Source organism: Salvelinus namaycush, chromosome 33 (assembly GCF_016432855.1).
Source record: "Salvelinus namaycush isolate Seneca chromosome 33, SaNama_1.0, whole genome shotgun sequence".
NCBI lineage: Eukaryota > Metazoa > Chordata > Actinopteri > Salmoniformes > Salmonidae > Salvelinus > Salvelinus namaycush.
This window is the reverse complement of record NC_052339.1, coordinates 10,870,601-10,892,929: the sequence shown is the minus strand read 5'-3', so window position 1 is coordinate 10,892,929 and position 22,329 is coordinate 10,870,601. Positions and strand designations below refer to the sequence as shown.

At 42.9% G+C, this 22,329-nt stretch overlaps 1 protein-coding gene across 1 annotated transcript in view; it reads right to left on the bottom strand.

The window, feature by feature from the left end:
• Nucleotides 1–21,588, bottom strand: part of LOC120027834 (kinesin-1 heavy chain-like) — a 31,263-nt gene extending 9,675 nt beyond the window's left edge. The window contains exons 1-14 of the mRNA XM_038972891.1: nucleotides 21,074–21,588; nucleotides 15,125–15,212; nucleotides 14,927–15,000; nucleotides 14,569–14,673; nucleotides 14,314–14,362; nucleotides 9,094–9,149; nucleotides 8,579–8,666; nucleotides 8,107–8,231; nucleotides 4,024–4,128; nucleotides 3,396–3,541; nucleotides 2,603–2,751; nucleotides 1,547–1,737; nucleotides 1,282–1,350; nucleotides 40–246 (exon numbers count right to left, since the gene is read on the bottom strand). Of these exons, the coding sequence (XP_038828819.1) occupies nucleotides 40–246; nucleotides 1,282–1,350; nucleotides 1,547–1,737; nucleotides 2,603–2,751; nucleotides 3,396–3,541; nucleotides 4,024–4,128; nucleotides 8,107–8,231; nucleotides 8,579–8,666; nucleotides 9,094–9,149; nucleotides 14,314–14,362; nucleotides 14,569–14,673; nucleotides 14,927–15,000; nucleotides 15,125–15,212; nucleotides 21,074–21,199 (1,578 nt within the window). The 5' untranslated portion in view covers nucleotides 21,200–21,588. The remainder of the gene's footprint in view (nucleotides 1–39; nucleotides 247–1,281; nucleotides 1,351–1,546; nucleotides 1,738–2,602; nucleotides 2,752–3,395; nucleotides 3,542–4,023; nucleotides 4,129–8,106; nucleotides 8,232–8,578; nucleotides 8,667–9,093; nucleotides 9,150–14,313; nucleotides 14,363–14,568; nucleotides 14,674–14,926; nucleotides 15,001–15,124; nucleotides 15,213–21,073) is intronic.
• Nucleotides 21,589–22,329: the final 741 nt, after the last annotated feature.

Below are 22,329 nucleotides of genomic sequence, written 5' to 3'. Positions count from 1 at the left end.
TGTAACATTGTGTAACATGTAACTTAAAATAAAACCAACCGATTTCTGGTTGAGCTCCTCACTGAGAGCCTCAAACTCCTTGGTCTTGTTTTCCACCTCCTGACTCTTCTGGTCATAGTTAACAGCCAGCTCCTCCAGGGCCTGAAGCACCTCCTTCACCTCCTCCTTAGACGCCTCATTCTCAGACTGCAGACGGTTCAGCTCCACCTGCAGGTTGTCGTGGTCGCGACGTGACGAGGCCAGCAGCTGGAGAAGGAACAGAGTTTGTTCCGTAGGGAGAAAACGTTTTGAAACAGGTAGGTGGGAGGTATTACCTTGTCCAATACGTATTAACTTGGCCAATAAGATGGATGTATGCTTTCTGTTGCAGAACATTATACTATGTGCCCTACTGAACACAACCCAGGCCTGGGAGTAACCATTAATAAGACCCTGAACATTCATCTGTAATAAAAAAAATCCAGTGTACTGAAGGCTGAGTTGAGAGTGTTAAAGCTCAGCTACATCGTAGGATTGTCAAACGTTTGAGTGTCGGAAGTCAACCTCTTTTGTGTTCACACCGCAAAGACCTTGGAAGTCGTCAGCCGCTCAGCCTTGTTAAAATACTCCAAACCAGAAGGTGGCAGTAGCGTTATACGTGCACATTGGTCTAGATTCCAAGCTATCTGCGCTAATGTTGCTACTTTGTACAACGCTAGCTAGCTAAGGACACTGCACTAACAGGCAGCTGTTTCATGGAAACTAGCTAATCCATTGTGATTTAATTATGTCAATACTAGCTACAGTGGTTAGCTAGTTTGGAGGAAGTATTTAGTGTTTTGTGCATTGCATCTGTGTACTTTGCTATATGGGGGTTTGTGCTCTTTGATTTGGTCAAAGACAAGATGTTGGCAACTGACAAGCATTGCGGTTCTACAAGTAGAATCGGTAGGTTCATTGCTACCGGGTCAGCATGCAGCAGGTACCACTTCTGTTCTAGCAAGAGAAGGGAGGGCCTCCCACTGTGATTAGTACATATCGGCAGTCTATCGGTAGTGAGATTCTCATTATGTTTCATGCTTTAGGATGTCAGATTCTCCCCAGGCTGAGCAGCAGGCTGAGATGTGCCTCTTTAACTCAGCTGTGTCTGGGTTAACAGTCAGCTAACAGCTTGACCCCCTCTCAGGGCCCCGATGAGCCTATACAGGCAGATTGATGGCATAGTTAACAGAATGGCCCGGCAGGGGGGCAGTAGATGCACGGCAGGGGGGGTGCAAAATAGGGGGGGGTGGGGGGGTTCACCTCCTCCTGGTCCAGCATCTGCTGCTTCAGTTTCTCTGCCAGCTGGCTCTGCTGGTTGATCTCATCATCCTGTTGGAGGGAGAGAGAGAGAGAAGAGGGAGAGAGAAAGGAGGGGGGAGAGAGAGAGATAGTAAGGGTGTTTTTGAGACCAAAGTGTTGTCAAGGAAACCTATATCGTCAGTAAAACATATTTTAAATGACTACGTCATTGAAATCTTTATGGCACACTAGGGTTGCAGTGTGATGCTCTGCTCTGCTCCCTTACCTTATCATCCAGCTGCTTGTAGAGTTTAGACAGCTCAGCCTCGCACTTCTCTTTCTCTGCGTCAGTCAGCTTAACCCCTGGGATGCTGGGCGAGGGGGTCATCTTTTCATTATTCACCACGTTGTCTAGAGCCTGAACCTCAGCATTAGCCTTCTCCTTGTCAAACTGCTCCTCCACCGGCACACTCTCACCTACAGGACACAGCACAGAGGGATGGAGGGATGAAGGGAGAGGGGGAGGGATGCAGCCATGGAGAGGGAGACAACACAGGGTTAGAGACATGGCGTAAAATTAACACCCGCCAAAAGCGGGTAGATTTAGGTATTGGTGCGTAAGAATATCTATTTTACCAGCCATGTTTGCGGGTGGTGAATTTGCAGTGCTCTACAATACAAGCATTACATTCGCAAGTAAAAAGTACAAAGTTAATAATGAGCACGTGCGAATCGTTTTGTTCACAAGTTCAGTTGTTTTTCAACTTTAGGACTCAAGTGGCCCTGTTACCACTGTAACCCCCCCCCCCCTTAAAGGGGCAGTTGAACATTTTCTCTCATCTGATATTTTGGTTAAAAGACTTAGGTTCCAAAAAAAGTAATAAAATGTAGCAATATACCACATGTCTTAAAAATACATGTCATGTTTTAGAAACATTACAGAGCATAGTCATCTGTTTATTTTAATTGTATTTTTTTTGTTTTTATGTAATTATGACAAGCAATATTTTGGCTGTTAAAAAAATCTGAGTGGCTGGTAGATTTTTTAAAAATCTACTTGCCACAGTGGCTGGTGGACCTTAAAGTACATTGTAGGCCCTGGTTAGAGAAGACAGCTTCTGTAGTATCTACTCAACAGGCAGACAATTTTCTGTGTCCTATGTATTATTGCAACGGAAACGGTTTACTCTAAACGTGATTTCGTTGCAAAACGTTTTGCTACGGTGTGCAGGGCACTAATGAACACTATCCTGTTCAATCCTAATAGGACACAAGCGTTATTCATTATATAATCAATTATCCTAGAACACCAACTGAATATCTACTTATTTTTTTCTCTCACCGTTTCTCCAGCGGTTGAGTTCGTTCTCCAGCCAGGTCACGGTGCTCCTCAAGGTCGTGTTCTTCGCCTTTTCTCTTTCATACTTCTTCTTCCACTGTTCTGCCGTCAGCTCCACGTTCAGAGACACTGTGTTCTTAATGGTCTTTGCTCTGAGGTAACACAACAGCAACAACAACAAAACAGTTACAACAACGGTTACCTTTCAGAGTGGGAGTGCGTTTGACAAGTCAACCACTTCCGACCACTCAAAGCATATAGACTTGACTGTAGTGCATTCATGCCATTGCTAACATCCTACTAAGCATAGAGAACCAATAATTCACCCGTTCTATTTAATTCTGTGGTACCTTCATTCAATTGACATTTATAACACTTCCGTCCACTGACTGACTTTAACACTATTGGTTCTGAGTCATTTACAGCATTGTTTCTCAACTCAGTTACTAGTAGACATGGGGGTACCTATCCAATCCACACCAGGGTGCTTGGGAAGACTCAGAAGAACATGGTCATGGCAAGATGGTATCCAGCTTTTGTCATATTAACGTAAAACATATATTTTTTTTTTGCATTTTAGCTAACCCTAACCTAATTCTCCAAACCTGCTACATTAATTATCCTAAACTAAGAGGTGTAATGGGTTAATTTGACAAAAGCTGGATACCTTCTAGCCATGACCGAAAAACATAGGCCTAATGATCAGTTGTATAGAGGGGGTAGTCCGGGCAGATTAAAATGTTATTGGGGGTACAGTAACCCCAAAAAATATACAGTCCAGGGGCTGAGAGCGTACCTCTGTCCGAACATCAGTGTGGACTTGGTCTCAGCCTCGTTGTAGGCAGAAGGTGAGGCACAGATGACCATGGTGGTCCTACAGTTACCACCCAGAGAGTCCTGCAGGATACGGGTCATCTTACTGTCTCTGTATGGGACATAGGTCTGGAGAGAGGAGGGGGGAGAGCGACATTAGCTTCACTGTCATTCTTCAATACTAATCGCTTTGTCCTGGAGGGTAATACATTAAAGCCTGGTCCCAGATCTGTGTGTGCCATCTAGCCAACTCATTGTCTCATGTACTAAAAACATACATTTTATAAGTGCCACAGCTTTGACTCACGGTAAGATTGGTATGGTGCTTTTGTGCTAGACACATGCATATTTACCCCACCACCCATACACCCACCCCCCCCCCCCACCCTATTCATAATTCCAAAATGTCCTCATCCAATATGTACTCCATCTCCTCCCCTACTGCTAAAACAGCTATTTGTTGACATCTGAGTCCCAAATGGCACCATACTCCCTATATACTGCACAACTTTTCAAAAGAAGTACACTACGTAAGGGATGGGGTGCCATTTGGGACGCAGCCATTCTCCCCAGCACCAAGGGAGCCAAGTGAAGCGTTACGGTCATCTCACCGAGCCTTCAGCCAGAGCAGAGATGACGTTGCCCAGTGCAGACAGGGACTTGTTGATGTTTTTAGCTTCTTCCAGCACCGCACCCTCCGCTCCAGTTTTACCCACCTACACACACAAAATGTAGGAGATCACAATCCACCCTCATGACAACACTAGCACAAGAGTGTATCACTTGAGATCATATTAGATCAGAAAATTCTAAGATAAACATGGCTGCGTCCTAAATGGCATCCCATTCCCGATTTAGTGGTACACGAGATATATATATATAATTAATAGGGAAAAGGGTGCCAGTGTTTCCCCTATATTCATTTAGCAGCAGCGCCTGCCGTCACTCAAAATATTTTTTTTTATTAAATCCCCCATGCAGTCATCATAATTGTATGTTTAAATCACTATGTCTAACAAATCACTTTTTATTTAATGAAAATAAATCCAAAATATATTTTTCACAATTTATTTCCCTGAGCCTCCTTTGGCCCTTGAAATGCTCCGTTTGATCGTGTGGGTGTTAGGAAACAAGTTTGAAGATATTTACATACACAGCCCTGATTGGCTAATAGGATGTGTAGAGCCACCACCTTAGACCAACGACTGTTCGTCTGGGTATCATAAATCCGTTCACATTTGTGACATCATGAGGTGGGACAAAAAGGTTTATTCAACCTGAACAAGCTGAAATTCCAGTATTTCTTTTCAAACAGCTTTTACACAAAAAAGGGCATTATCATTTTCAGTGTTACTTCGACCTGTGTGGAAATATCATAATTTAAATGTATTTATTTTTAAACGGGAAGTCAGGTTTAACTGCACGGCCCCTTTAAATATTTCTTCCAGATGTGCTTTTAGTGCACGATTTTTGCAATTAAACCCCTTTTCTACCCGAGTCAGATTAACTCATGGATACAAATTGTAAGTCTGCATGCAGTTTGAATAAAGTTGCTACTTAGCGTTAGGACAATTGTTAACTAGCGGAAGTGCAATGAATGGCTTCCGAAACTACCTTCAAACTGCATGCAGACATAACATTTTGACATTTGCATTTCAGTCATTTAACAGATGCTCTTACCCAGTGCGACTTAATGGACAAATTAGGGATGAGTGCCTTGCTCAAGGACACAGACAAGAGTTTAACTAGTTGTCTCAGGGATTCGAACCAGCGACCTTTACTGGCCCAACGCTACCTGCCACCTAAAATAAATGGTATCCATGAGTTCATCTGACTCTGGGCAAGCAGAAAAAGGGCTTAACTGCCAAAATCTCACACTATCCCTTTAAGGTCAGAGTGACAAATTAAAAAGTATATTTGTTGCAAAATGAGTGAGCAGTGGCGCAAATAAGAGCCACGAGCGTACAGCCATCCCTTCCTCCTCATCTCCCTACAGTGCAGCAGCGACCATCAATTACATTTCAGATGGTGTCAACATAATTACATTTTCAAGCATTTGAGTAGAATGTGCTTTTAAAAAGTCCCCAGAAGTGACCTTCTCACAGTCCTTCTAAAAAAGGTAACCCGCAAATCCTAGGGGAAACACGGAGGGTGCTATGTGCACTATGTAGGGGATATGGTGACATTTTGGTTCGCAGCCCATATCTGATTAAGGTAGATAATGCTGCCAAAACACACTAGTCTTAACAAAGAAGATACAGGAGACCACAGAAGACCACAACAAACATTGATGTAACAAAAACTGATTATGAAAGAGGGCCACAAAGCATGTTAATGGCTTTGCTTGATCTTAATGCCATCCTGTGGATTATCATCAGATTAATAATACACAGATTACTGCGGTTGTCGTGTGAGTGATGAGTAACAGATGTGCTGAACACTCGAGGCAATCCAAGATGTGGTGGTACAAGTACGTGGCCTTGTCCAAGCCAGAGCCTATAGGGCAGAAGCCTATCACCTATTTCTGTAGCGTGACGCAGCTTGACGTACAAGTACACCCCATGGACAGGATGCTAATCCATGGCCGTCGATGTGGTAGGCTAGTTTAGAGGTCGACCGATTAATCGGAATGGCCGATTAATTAGGGCCAATTTCAAGTTTTCATAACAATCGGAATTTTTGGGCGCCGATTTTTAAATATTTTTAATACCTTTATTTAACTAGGCAAGTCAGTTAAGAACACATTCTTATTTTCAATGACTGCCTAGGAACGGTGGGTTAACTGCCTTGTTCAGGGGCAGAACGACAGATTTTCACCTTGTCAGCTCGGGGCATCCAATCTTGCAACCTTACAGTTAACTAGTCCAACGCAATAACGACCTGCCTCTCTCTCGTTGCACTCCACAAGGAGACTGCCTGTTACGCGAATGCAGTAAGCCAAGGTAAGTTGCTAGCCAGCATTAAACTTATCTTATAAAAAACAATCAATCATAACCACTAATTAACTACACATGGTTGATGATATTACCTAGCGTGTCCTGCGTTGCATATAATCTGACTGAGCATACAAGTATCTAAGTATCTGACTGAGCGGTGGTAGGCAGAAGCAGGCGCGTAAACATTCATTCAAAAAGCACTTTCGTGCGTTTTGCCAGCAGCTCTTCGTTGTGCGTCAAGCATTGCGCTGTTTATGACTTCAAGCCTATCAACTCCCGAGATTAGGCTGGTGTAACCGAAGTGAAATGGCTAGCTAGTTAGCGTGCGCTAGTAGCGTTTCAAACGTCACTCGCTCTGAGCCTTCTAGTAGTTGTTCCCCTTGCTCTGCATGGGTAACGCTGCTTCGATGGTGGCTGTTGTCGTTGTGTTCCTGGTTCGAGCCCAGGGAGGAGCGAGGAGAGGGACGGAAGCTATACTGTTACACTGGCAATACTAAAGTGCCTATAAGAACATCCAATAGTCAAAGGTTAATGAAATACAAATGGTATAGAGGGAAATAGTCCTATAATTCCTATAATAACTACAACCTAAAACTTCTTACCTGGGAATATTGAAGAATCATGTTTAAAGGAACCACCAGCTTTCATTTGTTCTCATGTTCTGAGCAAGGAACTGAAACGTTAGCTTTCTTACATAGCACATATTGCACTTTTACTTTCTTCTCCAACACTTTGTTTTTGCATTATTTAAACCAAATTGAACATGTTTCATTATTTACTTGAGGCTAAATTGATTTTATTGATGTATTATATTAAGTTAAAATAAGTGTTCATTCAGTATTGTTGTAATTGTCACTATTACAAATACATTTAAAAAAAAATATATATATATATATTTTTTTTTCTTTTCTCTCTCATCGGCCGATTAATCGGTATCGGCTTTTTTGGTCCTCCAATAAATCAGTATCGGCGTTGAAAAATCATAATCGGTCGACCTCTAGGCTAGTTAGTTAATTTTGACCAAATGTTCAAATCAATAGCAGCATGTTAGGTAAATGTACAGTACAGTGCCAGTAGGAGAAAGCAGGCCTTGTGCAAAAGTGAATGTGATGAACTTGAACACTAAGATTGGAGATAAGAAAAGGGAGGAAACAGAGGAAAATTAGACTGAGAGAAAGAAAAGTTTATGGCCAGGGTTCCCCAACTGGAAGCCCGCGGGGCGATTTTAGTTGGCCCCACAAGTAAAAAAGTTCTATTTCATTTTTATTGTTGGACATAGGACTGTGTAAACACCTGCAAATCAGCCAAGTGATTTTAATTTTGGAAATCTGTTCCAAAGTATTCCCACACATAAGAGATAGACTGTATATGAAATGTAAGCAAGGTTTGAAATGATTATGTTTCAGTCAAGTACTATATCTGTTTGGGCTTCTTGCTGTCAATTTTTTGTACACAAATTTGTAATTATGTTCCGGAACCCTAACCATCCACTCAAGAAAAAAAAAAGAAAAAAATGCCCACGGCCGAATATAGTTGTTGATCCCTGGCTTATGCTACGTCCTGATTTTCCACAAGTGTGACCATGCAATCTCACCGTCATGCATTTTAAAAGCATAGGACTGACGTAAGCACAGACTGTAATGAGTTACAGCCATTGTAAAATCCATGCAAAAAAAACACTTCTGAAAAAGGGTGAATGACCGGAACACAGGCACAGAGGAAGGAAGGCACAGAGAGAAAAATAAGATGGAGACGTACTTTTTCGCTCCCGGCCAAATCGACGAGGTAGAGCTTGCCGCTGAGTTTCTGCTCTGTAGCAGTGTTTTCCTGCTTCACGTTGATCTGGAAGATACTATGACTTCTGGAGCTGTGCTCGTTCATGTCTGGAACACACACACAAGCGTTAACACACAAATCTAATGCCAACAGCAACATTTATTCATAACTACGGTCTACAGTTTTTCCTGGTTCCTGGTCAGAAAAACTCCCGGTAATAATTATGTAATGGATGTGTAATTGCATCCCAAATGGCACCCTATATTTTGCATCCCAAATGGTACCCTATCCCCTTATGGGCCATGGTAAAAAGTAGTCACAATCAAGGGAATAGGGTGCCATTTAGGACGTAGCCTGGCACTGCTGTGTGAGATTGTCTTGGTTGATCAGGAGATCCATTGAGGAGGATGATGAACCCATGAGAAGCAGCAGGGACTGTGTGGTACTGACTCACTTGTGACGGCAACGTGCCGGTTGGATTTGCCCTCGTCAATAGTATCCATGACCTCGTCGGGGCTGCACACAAAGCGCTCGGTACACCCCTAGGGACACACAGAGAACCAAGGAACAACAATTTCATTTGACACAGTAGACGTTCATAGACAAAGAGGCGATTATGGATACATTTTTTGTTAACATTGGCATTTAAGTCGAGGACAATCCGGAAGTTAGATCGGTATTTTAAGTCCTTTAACTTTCTCCAAACAACTCATCCGAAATAGCACCCTATTCCCTATAGTGCACTACTTCTGACCAGCGACCATATATCAAAAGTAGTGCACTACAAAGGGAATTGGGTGCCATGTGACCCACAACCATTCTTCCAATTGATCTATAGGCAATCCATCATTCTCTTCATCTACTGAACTGTATTATCGATTCATCCCCCTGACCAAACGTTCATGAATCTATCTATGGTACCATTATAGATGTTTGGCTCACTTGACCATAAATAAACCTGTGCCTCACCTTGACATAGGGCACCCTGTTCTTATCCTCATGTACAGACAGGTTGTTCTTTGTTACTGCAGAGAGGGGAACAAACAAAAAAGTTATTTCAGGTTGTTGACCAACGTTGTAACAAGGAATCATCACCAGGCAAGCGCCTGCATTTAAAGGGATACTTGGCATCGGAGGCCCTTTATCTACTTGCTCCCGAATGGCGCAGCGGTCTAAGGCACTGCATCTCAGTGCTACAGGCATCACTACAGACCCTGGTTCGATCCCGGGCTGTATCACAACGGCCGTGATCGGGAGTCCCATAGGGCGGTGCACAATTGGCCCAGTGTCGTCCGTGTTAGGGGAGGGTTTGGCCGGGGTAGACCGTCATTGTAAAATATGAATTTGTTCTTAACCGACTTTAGTTAAATAAAGGTTCAATTTAAAAAATGTAATAATCTACTTCTGCAGAGTCCGATGAACTCATGGATACCATTTGTATGTCTCTGCGTGCAGTTTGAAGGAAGTTGCTAACTAATTGCTAGCAATTGCTAGCTAGCGCAATGACGAAGTCTATGGGTATCTGCTAGCATAAACGTCCATTATTGTACTAATGCTAGTTAGCATTGGCTCGCAAAACAACCTAACATCCCCCATATTGGACACAGAGACACACAAACGGTATCCACGAGTTCATCTGGCTATGGGGGAGTAGATAATGGGCATAAAGAGTTTGGGCAGAATATCACCGGTCACACAGCGTAGGCATGCTCCTCAAACAGTGGTTTGTGTGTGGAGTGAAATAACGGTTTTCCAGCGGAAAAGGGGGATACCTAGTCAGTTGTCCAACTTAATGTATTCAACAGAAATGTGTCTTCTGCATTTAACCCAACCCCTCTGAATCAGAGAGGTGCGGGGGGCTGCCTTGCTCAGGGGGCAGAACGACAGATTTTTACATTGTCAGCTCGGGGATTCGATCCAGCAACCTTCCGGTTACTGGCCCAACGCTTTGACACCTAGGTTACCTGCGTGCCGCCTCTATTTGCTAATAGAGTGGATACAGATATGTCTTTTCCCCCCTGCACATTTAATAATGGTCCATTCTGTGCAGGGCCATTCTGTGCAGCCTCAGGCAAGGAACAGAGGGACTATCAAATCATCAATAGCCTATCATTTCAATTTCATCTCCCTGAAAAGATGGAACTTATATTACAACAAATATTATGGCTGACCTCAAATGTGCTGGTTGATAAAATACCTGTATTTATGGGAAAGATGTTTGAAAAGGGTATTTTGTCTTTCATGGAGTTATCAGAATTGTATGAGACGGTCTGCTCAATCAAAAATTACAACCAATTGATTACTGCATTACCACACAAATGGAGGAGGCAGGTGGCAGCGGGAGGAGGTAGCGAGCTGGTCTGTCTGCCCAATATAAAAGGATCAAAACTGGCGGAGGAATAAAAATAGGAAATTGTAGCAATTAAATTTGAGGACCCGGATGTTGACAGCTGTGCCATACAGATTGCAAAATAGTTGGGAAGAGATTTTTGATGTACCGATTCCATGGTATGAGTTGATATATAAAATGACGCAAAATTCATGCTTTTCAGCTAAAATTATTATATAGAATTCTTGCCAACAACAACATTTTGAATATTTGGGGCATACAATCATCGCAGCTCTGCAGATTTTGTTGTGAGGATACAGAATCAATAGACCATTTATATTGGTATTGCCCTCAGGTAGCCTGTTTCTGGTCTCAGGTTCAGGAATGACTGAAAATGCTTAACATCAGCCTACCACGTGGCGCAGTGGTCTAAGGCACTGCATCGCAGTGTTAGCTGTGCCACCAGAGACTCTGGGTTTGAGCCCAGGCTCTGACGCAGCCGGCCGCGACCGGGAGGCCCATGGGGCATGGCGCACAATTGGCCTAGCGTCATCCGGGTTAGGGTGGGTTTGGCCGGCAGGGATATCCTTGTCTCATCGCGCACTAGCGACTCCTGTGGCGGGCCGGGCGCAGTGCACGCTGACCAGGTACTAGGCTAGGTGTACGGTGTTTCCTCCGAAACTTTGGTGTGGCTGGCTTCCGGGTTGGATGGGTGCTGTGTTAAAAAGCAGTGCGGCTTGGTTGGGTTGTGTTTCTGAGGACGCATGGCTCTCGACCTTCGCCTCTCCCGAGTCCGTGCGGGAGTTGTAGCGATGAGACAAGACAGTAACTACTAACAATTGGATACCACGAAATTGGGGAGAAAAAGGGGGTAAAAAGAAAAGAAAAAAAGAAAAAGTAAATCAATCTAAAATTTACCCTAGAAATAGTACTGTTGCCTAACCTGAGGCCTCGCGAGTGGTGCAGTGGTCTAAGGCACTGCATCGGAGTGCTAGCTGTGCCAATAGAGATTCTGGGTTCAAGTCCAGGCTCTGTCGCAGCCGGCCGCGACCGGGTGACCCACGGGGCGGCGCACAATTGGCCCAGCATGGTTAGGGGAGGGTTTGGCCGGCAGGGATGTCCTTGTCCCATCGCGCACTAGCGTCTCCTGTGGTGGGCCGGGCACAGTGCACGCCGACACGGTCGCCAGGTGTACCGTGTTTCCTACGCTTCCGGGTTGGATGGGTGCTGTGTCAAGAAGCAGTGCGGCTTGGTTGGGTTTCGGAGGACACACGGCTCTCGAACTTCGCCTCTCCCAAGTCCGTACAGGAGTTGCAGCGATGAGACAAGACCAATTGGATACAAATTGGGGAGAAAAAGGGGTAAAAAAAATAATAAATAGTACTGTTGGGAGATCTGGAGAGACCGGGTCAGTCAATTACTAATACTCTTAGTAAAAGTATTTATATTCAACTCGCAATCTGTGGATTCTATTCAATTAGATAGATTGAAATTGTATGTTAAACATCACAGCATAGTTGAAAGATATATGGTGCGTAGAAATCCGAAGAGGGTGGCCAGCAGAGATAGATGGGATGGGCTGAGGGAAGCTGAGGGTTGGGATGTGGAATTGGCGACAAGTGGGAGTCGAGTTGCTGGGCGGAGGATAGAATGACGGTCAAAGATTAAAGTAAAAAAAAATACAAATAAAATATAAAAAGTAAGTTTAAATGACACTGAGAGGCAGTGACGTTACATTTAATTCCGGTATGTCTGATGCTGATGCCGTGCAGGTGTTTGTGCACACACACTCTCATTCAAATGCACACATACACACACATGTAAATAGTGCCATACATGCACTCAAACATATTCAGTTGTCCTTGATGTCTTTTGCATTGTTGTTTTCTGGTTTTCTGTGTCTCTCTCCTTTTGTTCATTTTGTTAGTTGTTGGTGCATTGGGGACAGGGGCTTGGGGAATGGAAATATTAGATTTTTCTCAGGGACTGTCTCGGATGGTTGAGGGGCAGCTCTTAGGGAACTGTGGGGGGGGGATCCTGGAGGGCTGGTGGCCTGGCGGTTGGGATTGTGTTTATTTAATATTTAAAACATTTTTTTATTTTTATGAAATAGCCTATCTTGTAGCCCATATATGTTTTCATTTCTAAGACATTCTATGGTTGGTATCATTCACAACTAAAGTTGCCAAATAACTCTAAATCTAGCGTTTCACATTCAACATAGCGCACTGGCTCCGGAATGGGAAAAATATCTGTTCTATTTTATTCAGCTAAGTTCAATTATATTCTTCTCACTATAAAATCATATAATATTAAATAATGGCACATCTGGTCTGCTAAATGAACAAGCCTACAGCTTATGGCATGGAGCATAGCTAGATAACATATAGTTATGTTGTCAACTCAGTCTCATCTTCTGAAATACATTTTCTTCATATCATAATGTTTCTTTAGACCTGACTAAAATAAATAATGGGTTTATTGTGATTGTGTATATTCAATTTTTTAATGTAGATGTTCCAACGGTGCGCATCACCGGCTAGCATGCAGCTTGATTGCGTGGAGGCCAGGATATACTAAACGTGTTTATGTTAAATAACAGTCAATTACCTCGATCGGCAGACTTTTGCATGACAATAACTGTCTGACAAAATGTCATGACCGCCACAGCACTAGCTCAAGTGCATCCAATTTATTTTGGTCATCCTTGAGATTTCACTTCAATTTGATTGGAGTCCACCTGTGGCCAATTAAATTGTTTGGACATGATTTAGAAAGAGACAACCATCTAGATAAGGTCTCACAGTTGACAGTTCATGTCAGAGCAGAAACTAAACCATGAAGTCAAAGGAATTGTCTGAACATCTCAGAGATATCATTTAGGAGGCATATATCTGGGAAAAGGTATCAAACAAGTTCTACAGTGTTGAACGTTTGATAGTGACCATCATTGGTAAATTGAGAAAGAATATGTAACTACCCAAACTGTCAGAACTACAGAGTTCCTTGGCTAAGCCAGGAGAACCTGCCAGAAGGACAACAGTCTCTACAGCACTTCACCAATCTGGGCTTTATGGGAGAGTGGCCAGACGGAAGCCACTCCTGAGAAAAAGGCAAGACAGCACGCCTGGAGTTTGCAAAAAGGCATGTGAGAGAGCATAAGGCAAAGGATTCTGTGGTCTAATGAGAGAAAAACGATTACTTTTCGGCCTCAATGAGAAATCCAGGCACAGCTCATCACCATTCTAACACAATTCCTACCGTGAAGCATAGCGATGGCAGCATCACGCTATGGGGATGCTTTTCAGCGGCAGGGACGGGAAGAATGGTAAGGATAAAGCAAACAATGAACGGTGCCAAATTCAGGCAAATCCCTAATGGGAACCTGCTTCTGAGTGCAAACGACCTTAGACTGGGGGTGAATATTTAAGTTCCAACAGGACAATGACCCCAAGCATACAACCAAAGCAACGCTGAAACGGCTTCAGAACAAAAATGTGATAGTCCTTGAACGGCCCAGCCAAAGCCCAGACTTGAATCCCATTGAAGATCTGTTGGAAAGACTTGAAGATTTCTATTCACCACCGCTTCCCATATAACTTAACAGAGCTTCAGGAAATCTGCAAAGAAGAATGGGAGAAAATCCCCAAATCCAGATGTGCAAAGCTGATAAACAAGTATTGACTTATGGGTGTGAATACATTTCTGTATTTCAAATTCGATTTAAATCCATTTAGAATTCAGGCTGTAAGACAAAATGTGGAATAAGTCAAAGGGGTATGAATACTTTCTGAAGGCACTGTATATCTCCAGAATGGTCAAATGAGGATGCCTGCTGTGCCACAACAAACAGTACATACCATCCAGTAGGTCCTTGATCCTGTCCAGGTAAATCTCAAAATATGAAACCTGCAACAGAGATACCTCTGATTAGAAACAATCCTGCTGTGCAGTGTTTTTTTAATTAGTATTCTGTAGCCGATATGGAATAACTAGCTGATCAGCGCCCAGTGAGGGACGGACGGGCAGAATGTACTCGGTCATAAGTTTATTAAAAATGTCCAATTCGCAATAGAAGCACTTGAGGCCAGCTGTGTGGTTGAAGTGCTCCATACCTTGATATGGAACTCTAGGTTCTCATCCATGGAGTAGATGTAGTTGAAGATGTCCTGGACTATTCTGGGGATGATCCCCATACCATCCGGGTCATGGAGGCTACCCTTTACAGGACAGAGACAGGTTCCCGTCAATCATAGAACAGTTGAAAGAAGGGTTGGAGTCAATTCCGTCATATCAGGAAGTAAACTTAAATTCCAATTCCAATATTACTTAATGCCTTCCTATGAGAAAAATGTGGAACTGGAATGTGTTATCTTCCTGATATGACTGAATTGAAACGGAATTGACCCCAACGCTGGTTGAAAGCATTTGACCAAACACATTAAGCATGTACTGTATAGGCCTTTCACTCACCTCCATGGTGTGCGTTTTTCCAGACGATGTCTGCCCAAAGGCAAATATAGTCCCATTGTAGCCATCAAGCACATCTGTGTACAGAGGAAAATACATGGAGAACTTATTAAAGCATCATTTTAAACTGCCAAAAGGTTCACACTGCTAGCACAGCACCAGAGCTAGCTACCTGGGCACGCTGTATCCATCCTTCCTTACCTTTAACAATCTTTTGAGCAGAGGCTTTGTACATCTGCTCCTGTGTCGTATTGGACCCGAACACTCGGTCAAACATGAACGGTTTACCCTGTAGGACAATAGGTAAAAGTGAATCAGCAACAAAGGATACCTAGAGTACAAGAATAGCAGGAATGACAAGAAAAGTGAAACAAACTTGTTCTAATGTTGACATTTACTTGAGGCCTATTTTCTGTGGTAGCATAGGTTGACTGATATAGCCTTACCCATTATACAAGGTGTGTATATTGTATAGGCCTACTAGCCAGGCCTATATATATATATATATATATATATATATATATATATATTTATTTATTTATTTATTAGACACTTGACCTCCATTTTAATACTTTACCAAAGACCATTATTCTATAATGAACAAATCAACCAACAATTGAAATACCGGTAGACAGGTATTCAAAACAGGCACAAGAGATTACATTAGCCGTCCAGCAGGTCAATGAGAAACACTACAGTATACGGTATTCACCACCAGACCAACTCAGTCCAAACACAGCCTTTTCAAAATGAGGTTTGTGTCCACTAATGGACTCCTTTGTAAAGAGATCCACTGCACACTAGACCAAGGCTGAGTCCCAAATGGCACCCTATTCCTTATACAGTGCAATTGATGGGACCTGGTCTAAAGTAGTGCACTATATAGGGAATAAGGTGCCATTTGGGATGTAGCCCTGGCCTTTCCCTTCTCAGTGTGACTAAGGGCCAGAGACAGCTCAGAAACATCAGCATCCTCCCTCTGTGTCTCTGGAAGATGCAAGGGCTTTACTGACTGGCAACTGATCAGCAGGGCACTTCAGGCTATTCATTTGACAGCAGCAGCCAACATCAATCATTACAGCTTACATCAGAGGGAGTTCTTTAGGATGACACAGCGTTCCCTCCATCATTGTAGAGGCGGGATCTCTAGAAGCCTACTTTACCTTGTTTTGAGAACAATTGTTTTTATTGAGTTAGCCTACTTTAAAAACGGCGCATTGAAAGAGAAAATGTCCACTTTCCTTGGCCAAATGAATGTCATTAAAAAGTATGGGGAAATAAAATGGAATAGTCAAACTACAGTGCATTAGCTAAAACAGTTTGGGAATTAAAAGCTACAGAAGCTTTCCTTGTGGGTAACATTATGTTCATATCTGCCAGGATAAATGGAAACAACCTGTAAGGTTATTTTGATGAAAAGTTGTGTGCTGCTGACATTCATACTGTATCGCTCTGTGTGAGTGATGGTGTTAGAGCAGCAACGTGGTCTCTGAGCATTTTGTATTATTCTGTATAAATCCGAGACACTCCATCTCATATGTTACAAATGGCAATTTGTACAATATGTTACGAATTTGCTCAAATGTACAATGTCACAAATTTGCAAACTGTATGATATGTTACAAATTCCAATTTGTTGTTGCTAACATTGGCTAGGTGGCTAACGCTAGCTAGCTCTGGGTGTTAAGGTTAGCCGTTAGGTTAAAGGGTTAAATAAAATGGCAAGTCGTTGCAAAGTAGCTAAACGGCTAAAGTTGTACGTGATGAGATTCGTACACGCAACCTTTGGGTTGCTAGACATTCACATTATATGCCCACCCCGAACCAGCAACCGTACTTTTGTTTTTGACTTAAGTAACCTTCTGTCTTATGTAACAATACCAAACGTAACATATCATCCTAATTTGAGTGACCCGGATTTACATTTACTATGTTACGTCTAGTCTGAGACTAGTCTGAGTAGGACAAAATTATCCACTACATTACATTTAAGTCATTTAGCAGACGCTCTTATCCAGAGCGACTTACAAATTGGTGCATTCACCTTATGATATCCAGTGGAACAACCACTTTACAATAGTGCCTCCATCTACAACCCTGGCAATAGTCTGACTACCTCGATCCTAATCTTTGTTTGCATTCTGATTCTCCCCCTTTTCCCGAAGCGTGCACTTTCTCACATGGAATAACAATGGTGGAAACTCCCTCCAGCCAATGCTTGAACCAATCCAATGATTTTAAATCCATGACGGAACGTGTGCAAGGGCACACTTCAGGAGAAGGGTGGAGAATCGGGACGCAACCTTTGTGTTGTGCTGCTATGGACTGTGCATAACTGAGCTCTTCCAAAATAGTCTTTATCTATGGTTCTGCTGCCTTGACACCGACGTGGGGTGTTCTCATTCTGAATGATCACTCTGATTATGTGCCTGTGAGCACCACCAAAATGCCAGCCAAGGACTAGGCTTTTTGGTAGTAGTGATGGGTTGCGCCATTCTATTAGGAAGCCTTGGGGGTGTCCCAAATGGCACCCTATTCTGTATGTAGTGTTTTACTTTGACCAGGGCCCATAGTGCACTACATAAGGAATAGGATGCCATTTGGGCCACTGACTTGATTCTCCTGGGCTGGCACCAAACAGAGCCATTCTAAAGGGGAAGAAGTACTTCTACTTCTAAAGTAGAACAAAAAGCATATCAATTATACTGAGCTTCAGGCAGAGCTACAGTGGTGGGGGGGGGGGGGGGGGGGGGGGGTGTCAATGTAAATAGTCTGGGTGGCCATTTGATTAATTGCTCAGTAGTCTTATGGCTTGGGGGTAGAAGCTGTTAAGGAGCCTTTTGGTCCTAGACTTGGCACTCCGGTACTGCTTGCTGTGCGGTAGCAGGGAGAACAGTCTATGACTTGGGTGACTGGAGTCTGACAATTTTTGGGGTCATTTTCTATTAAGTTATCTTTAATTAAGTAGTATGATAATTGGGTACTTTTTTTACCCCCCCATGTTAAAAGGATAGTTCACCCAAATTACATGTTGGTTTCCTTATGACAGCAATCCATGCTTTGGTTTTGTTGTCCACCATTTCAAATGTAAACTTTTTTGCATTTGTGGCACAAATCCAATGCAAGTCAATGGTATCTATATTAGCATTTTGACACTTTATGTCCAAATTATCCAAAGTATGTAAATATGTATTGTGTAACTCAATGATATTACTTAGAGGATGTGGATATGAAGCACGAAAATGCTAATATAGATACCACACATTGGATTTGTAAAACAGTGCCGGGTAAACAAAACCAAATCATGGGTTGCTGTCATACTTTGTCCATAAACTGCTTAGAGGTTAAGGAAACAAATGTCATTTTGTAATTTGGGTGATCTATCCCTTTTATAACATTGAGGGTGGGGGATTCTTTAAAAAAGTTCACCTAATAGCAGGAACAGCACCGTCTAGCGGTCAGAACATGGAACTAACAGGATGTAGGATGGGACATGGCTTTTGACCATTTCTTTGGATTCCTCATGTCTTACTCATTGTTAGAAAGAAAAAAAGTGTGGTCCAAATCAGCTGTTAGGTAATATTAGATGAATCCTATACATTAAAACGGGCAATTTGGATGCAATCAGTTACAATTTGATCTCTGAGAAACCAAGCTAACTCAACAAAATAATGTTGCAGGAATGCTTATCTTATCCATTTCTAACTACAAAAATGATTTTAGAATAATCTGAGATGGTGAGTGTCATGGCTTGCTGAAATGAGATGGAACCACCCATAAAGGAAATGACTTGATCATCAGACTGACTCAGGCTTTTATATGTCAGTGTCCCAAATGGCACCCTATTCCTCTTGCTCTGGTCATAAGTAGTTCAATACTGCGACAAAAATGGCACCCTATCCCCCGGGCTCTGGTCATAAGTAGTGCACTATGTAGGGAATACGGAGCCATTTGTGACACAGATTATTCCACAGTTTTGATTCCTGCCAGTGCCTGCAGCCAGCCAACCTCTTAGATTGTGGATCTAATACTATACCACAGTCTCCCTGCTGTCCTCCATTACTGGACTATAAACTGGCCAATTTGTCTCTGTGTGCCTGCTTCTCTGAAAAGCACAATCCATCGCTCCTAGCAGAGAAGAGTAGGGTTGTTGAACTAGAATGAGCATGATGCTGACTGGTAGAAACAGCTGGAATGTCAGGTTTTAGGCAAGCCCCACACACACACCCCAATCTTCCAGCACATCAGGGTCAGTCTCTGGGCCATGACTGATGTACAGTATTTGGGTAGTCTTGCCATGGGTAACACTAGGGTTGCCAATGGGATTATAGGTTACCCTGTGGCAGTAGCTGGACATCTCACCAAAGGTCAACGTTAGGTCAACGTTATTCAAATGAATGCAAAGGCAGAGACTGGTCAACACCAACAAAATATGCATCCTTCCTAATACTACTAATGAGTCCAACCCTACTTTTGACCAGAGCCCCAGTCAAAAGTAGGGAAGAGTGCGCCATTTGGGCCTCATACCCTGAGGTCTGGGTGGACGTACTAGGAAGTAGACTAAGCATAGTGAGCTTCTATTAAAAGAAATCTGGACAAAGAAATGTTTCCAGTAGTCACTGCCTACTCAAATGACATGACATCCCTCCCCCATAAAAACACCACACCCCTCATCCATCCATTCAACTGTTCCCAGTTACATTGTAAAATAGAATGTGCCAATGACAACATAAGTCTCTTTCTGTCTCTCTCATATGGAGGAATGTTGTGGGACACACTGCACCCAGCACCCCATGCTCTATATTGGGTATGGCCCCAGTCAAAAGTAGTGCACTATATAGGGAATAGGGTGTCATTAGGACACATTGTTTCCGCTCCAGAGAGATAGGAAAGACAAGGAAAATATTATTTCTTAGTTTAGTATAAATAAGCCTGACAATTTATCTTTCAAAGATGAAGAAAGTTAAGCTGCTGTGGATCATATGTTATGCTTGGGGCCAAAAGTTTTGTTCCTAACCACATGACATAACAAACGTGTATTCAGTCACTATGACCAGATGCCACACCCTTGGCTTCTACAGTACAGTTGACACTGTTGTTGGGACTTCTTTCTCCAGTTTTCAACCTCTATTCATCCACATCTCTTTGGGAATTGTTAAAAAACTGTTTTTCATTTATGAAATGAACATCATTAGGCTACAGAATTGAGGGAAGTGTTTGTGCTTTTATTGTGGTAAGTTCTTGTAACTTAGAAGTCCATACATTTTGTCCCAGCAGTTATGGTCGTTGTCATTTTCCTTTTTACAAGGCAATGGAAGGGGTGGGGTAGTGTACTGAGCAGGTGAGATCACCTGACTGCAAGTTTTCTATCCTAGTATTGCACCCCAAATTGTTATTCCAGAACAAAGCACCGGCTCTATACCACCGTATCTGAAGTCAGTTATGGGAAAATTTAAATTGCAGTAAATTGTCGGGCCTAGTTAGTTAAACCATTCCCCATTCAATACGCCCCAAAAATGACAGCTGTCAATGAGGCGATGGCATCTGCGACGTGGCTATCCCGAGGTAGCTAACGTTAGTAACTAGCTACTATTTCAATACCGCACAAGGGACGGATAGTTAGATACCTAGCCACATTTGTGCGATCATAAGTAGGTAGCCAACTTCGAAAATAGGGCTGAGAGTTAAGATACAGGATTGATAGCCAAATCAGTTGTACGGCCATCCCCTCCCAAGATAATTACACTTCTTTAAATTCAAGTCAATGAATAAAAGTAGGCCGCGGAAATAACTTACTTTAGCTAACTAGTTAGCTGCTAGTTCAAATTAGACAGCAAAACAAACAGTAGCTAGCTAGCTAGCGGAGTTAACGTTAGCTGGCGCGCAAGGGTGTTGCGGGCGTCATGTGTTCTGAATCGATTCGAGATTCATGCGAAATTGTAGCTATTTGAATGTGATACAGTAATACATCAATATGGCTAGGTATTATGAGAAGGGGTAAACAAAGTGCCCTTGGCTGGTGTGGCTTTGCAAGCTAACGTTAGCTAGCTAGTTAGTGCTTAGCTAACTAACGTTAGCCTAGCTAGCATTACAAAGGCCGGGGGACTGTTTTCGTAGGCCAATGTTTGCCGTGTTTGAACGCCAACTTACCGAGATAGACACTTGATCCTCCCCTGTAAACTTGGGTATGTATTTATCCCCTCTCTCCACCTCTGACTTGTTCAATGGTCTGAAACGGCACATCACTTTGATGGTGCATTCCGCCGGGTCCACCATCTTCGCCGCCGCTGTGAATGAATGGAGTCACACCAGACAAGCTCCTGCGGCTGCTCGCTAGCTACCTGCTACCACAGAAGAAGCGCCCGATCGATCACCCCTTTGGGAGGCAAAGAGATGCCGCACCCAGTGAATGCTTGTTTAGTTTGGTCAATCTCTTCCCTCCTCGTAAAATGTAGCAAGTCGACTATTCATCAGACATATTATTTTAAAAGGACATCCATTCAAAAGATGGAAGTCATGTTGACGACCCGGCTGTAAAGTACTGTACTCTGACTTGCTCTTCGAGTCAGGAGGGACCCTTCTGTGTATGCGGGTCTGAACAGAGAGGAAGAAGCGAAGCGAGAGGTATAAACTAGACCCAAATATGTCTTAACCAGCAGATGGCGTTTTTTTCGCTCACCAAGCGATGAGTTTTTGCGTGGAGGTCAACGAGAGAGTGTCTAATTTGGTTAACAAAAACATAAATTGCTTATTTGCTACGTGTATCTTATTTGATCGAATAGAAGTTTCGTAAGGATTCGGTTATTACCAGTGTACTAATATAAGTAGGACACGTGACATCCCGGAAACTTTGAGAAAAAACACTTTATATCGGAGTAATGCCTGGTCGTCACTATTACCTCAGCCACAGTTATAAACCCCGCCTATTTCTAAATGTATCTTCTTAAAGTGTGATTTTAAACCTACCCCTAACCACACTGCTAACCTTACGCCTAAATAAAACCAACAAGCAAGTGTTTGTAATTATTACAATATAACCAATTTTGACTGGAAACTGTTGTGCCTGTTGTTCACGTATCTACACTCTCATTGGCTAAAATGGTCCCACCTGATCTAGTCTCCTCCAGACTGCATTCCATTTTTGGATACATTTATTTTCCTTGTTAGAGCGGCCGCTAGAGTATCTGGTCAATGTAACGGATTACCTGTGGTCTGAATAACCCGGTGACGTCACCTCTGCAGTTATGCGGAGTTAATATACTAGTCGGAACTAGGAAACTCTGGAATGTCCAATTTGCTGATTCGTTGAATGCGACACGTGTGTAACTTTAAACAGTTAGCAAGTGGGACATTTACGAGATTCCTTGTTCCGACTAGCACTTGAACGTGGCATTAAAGCCTACTGC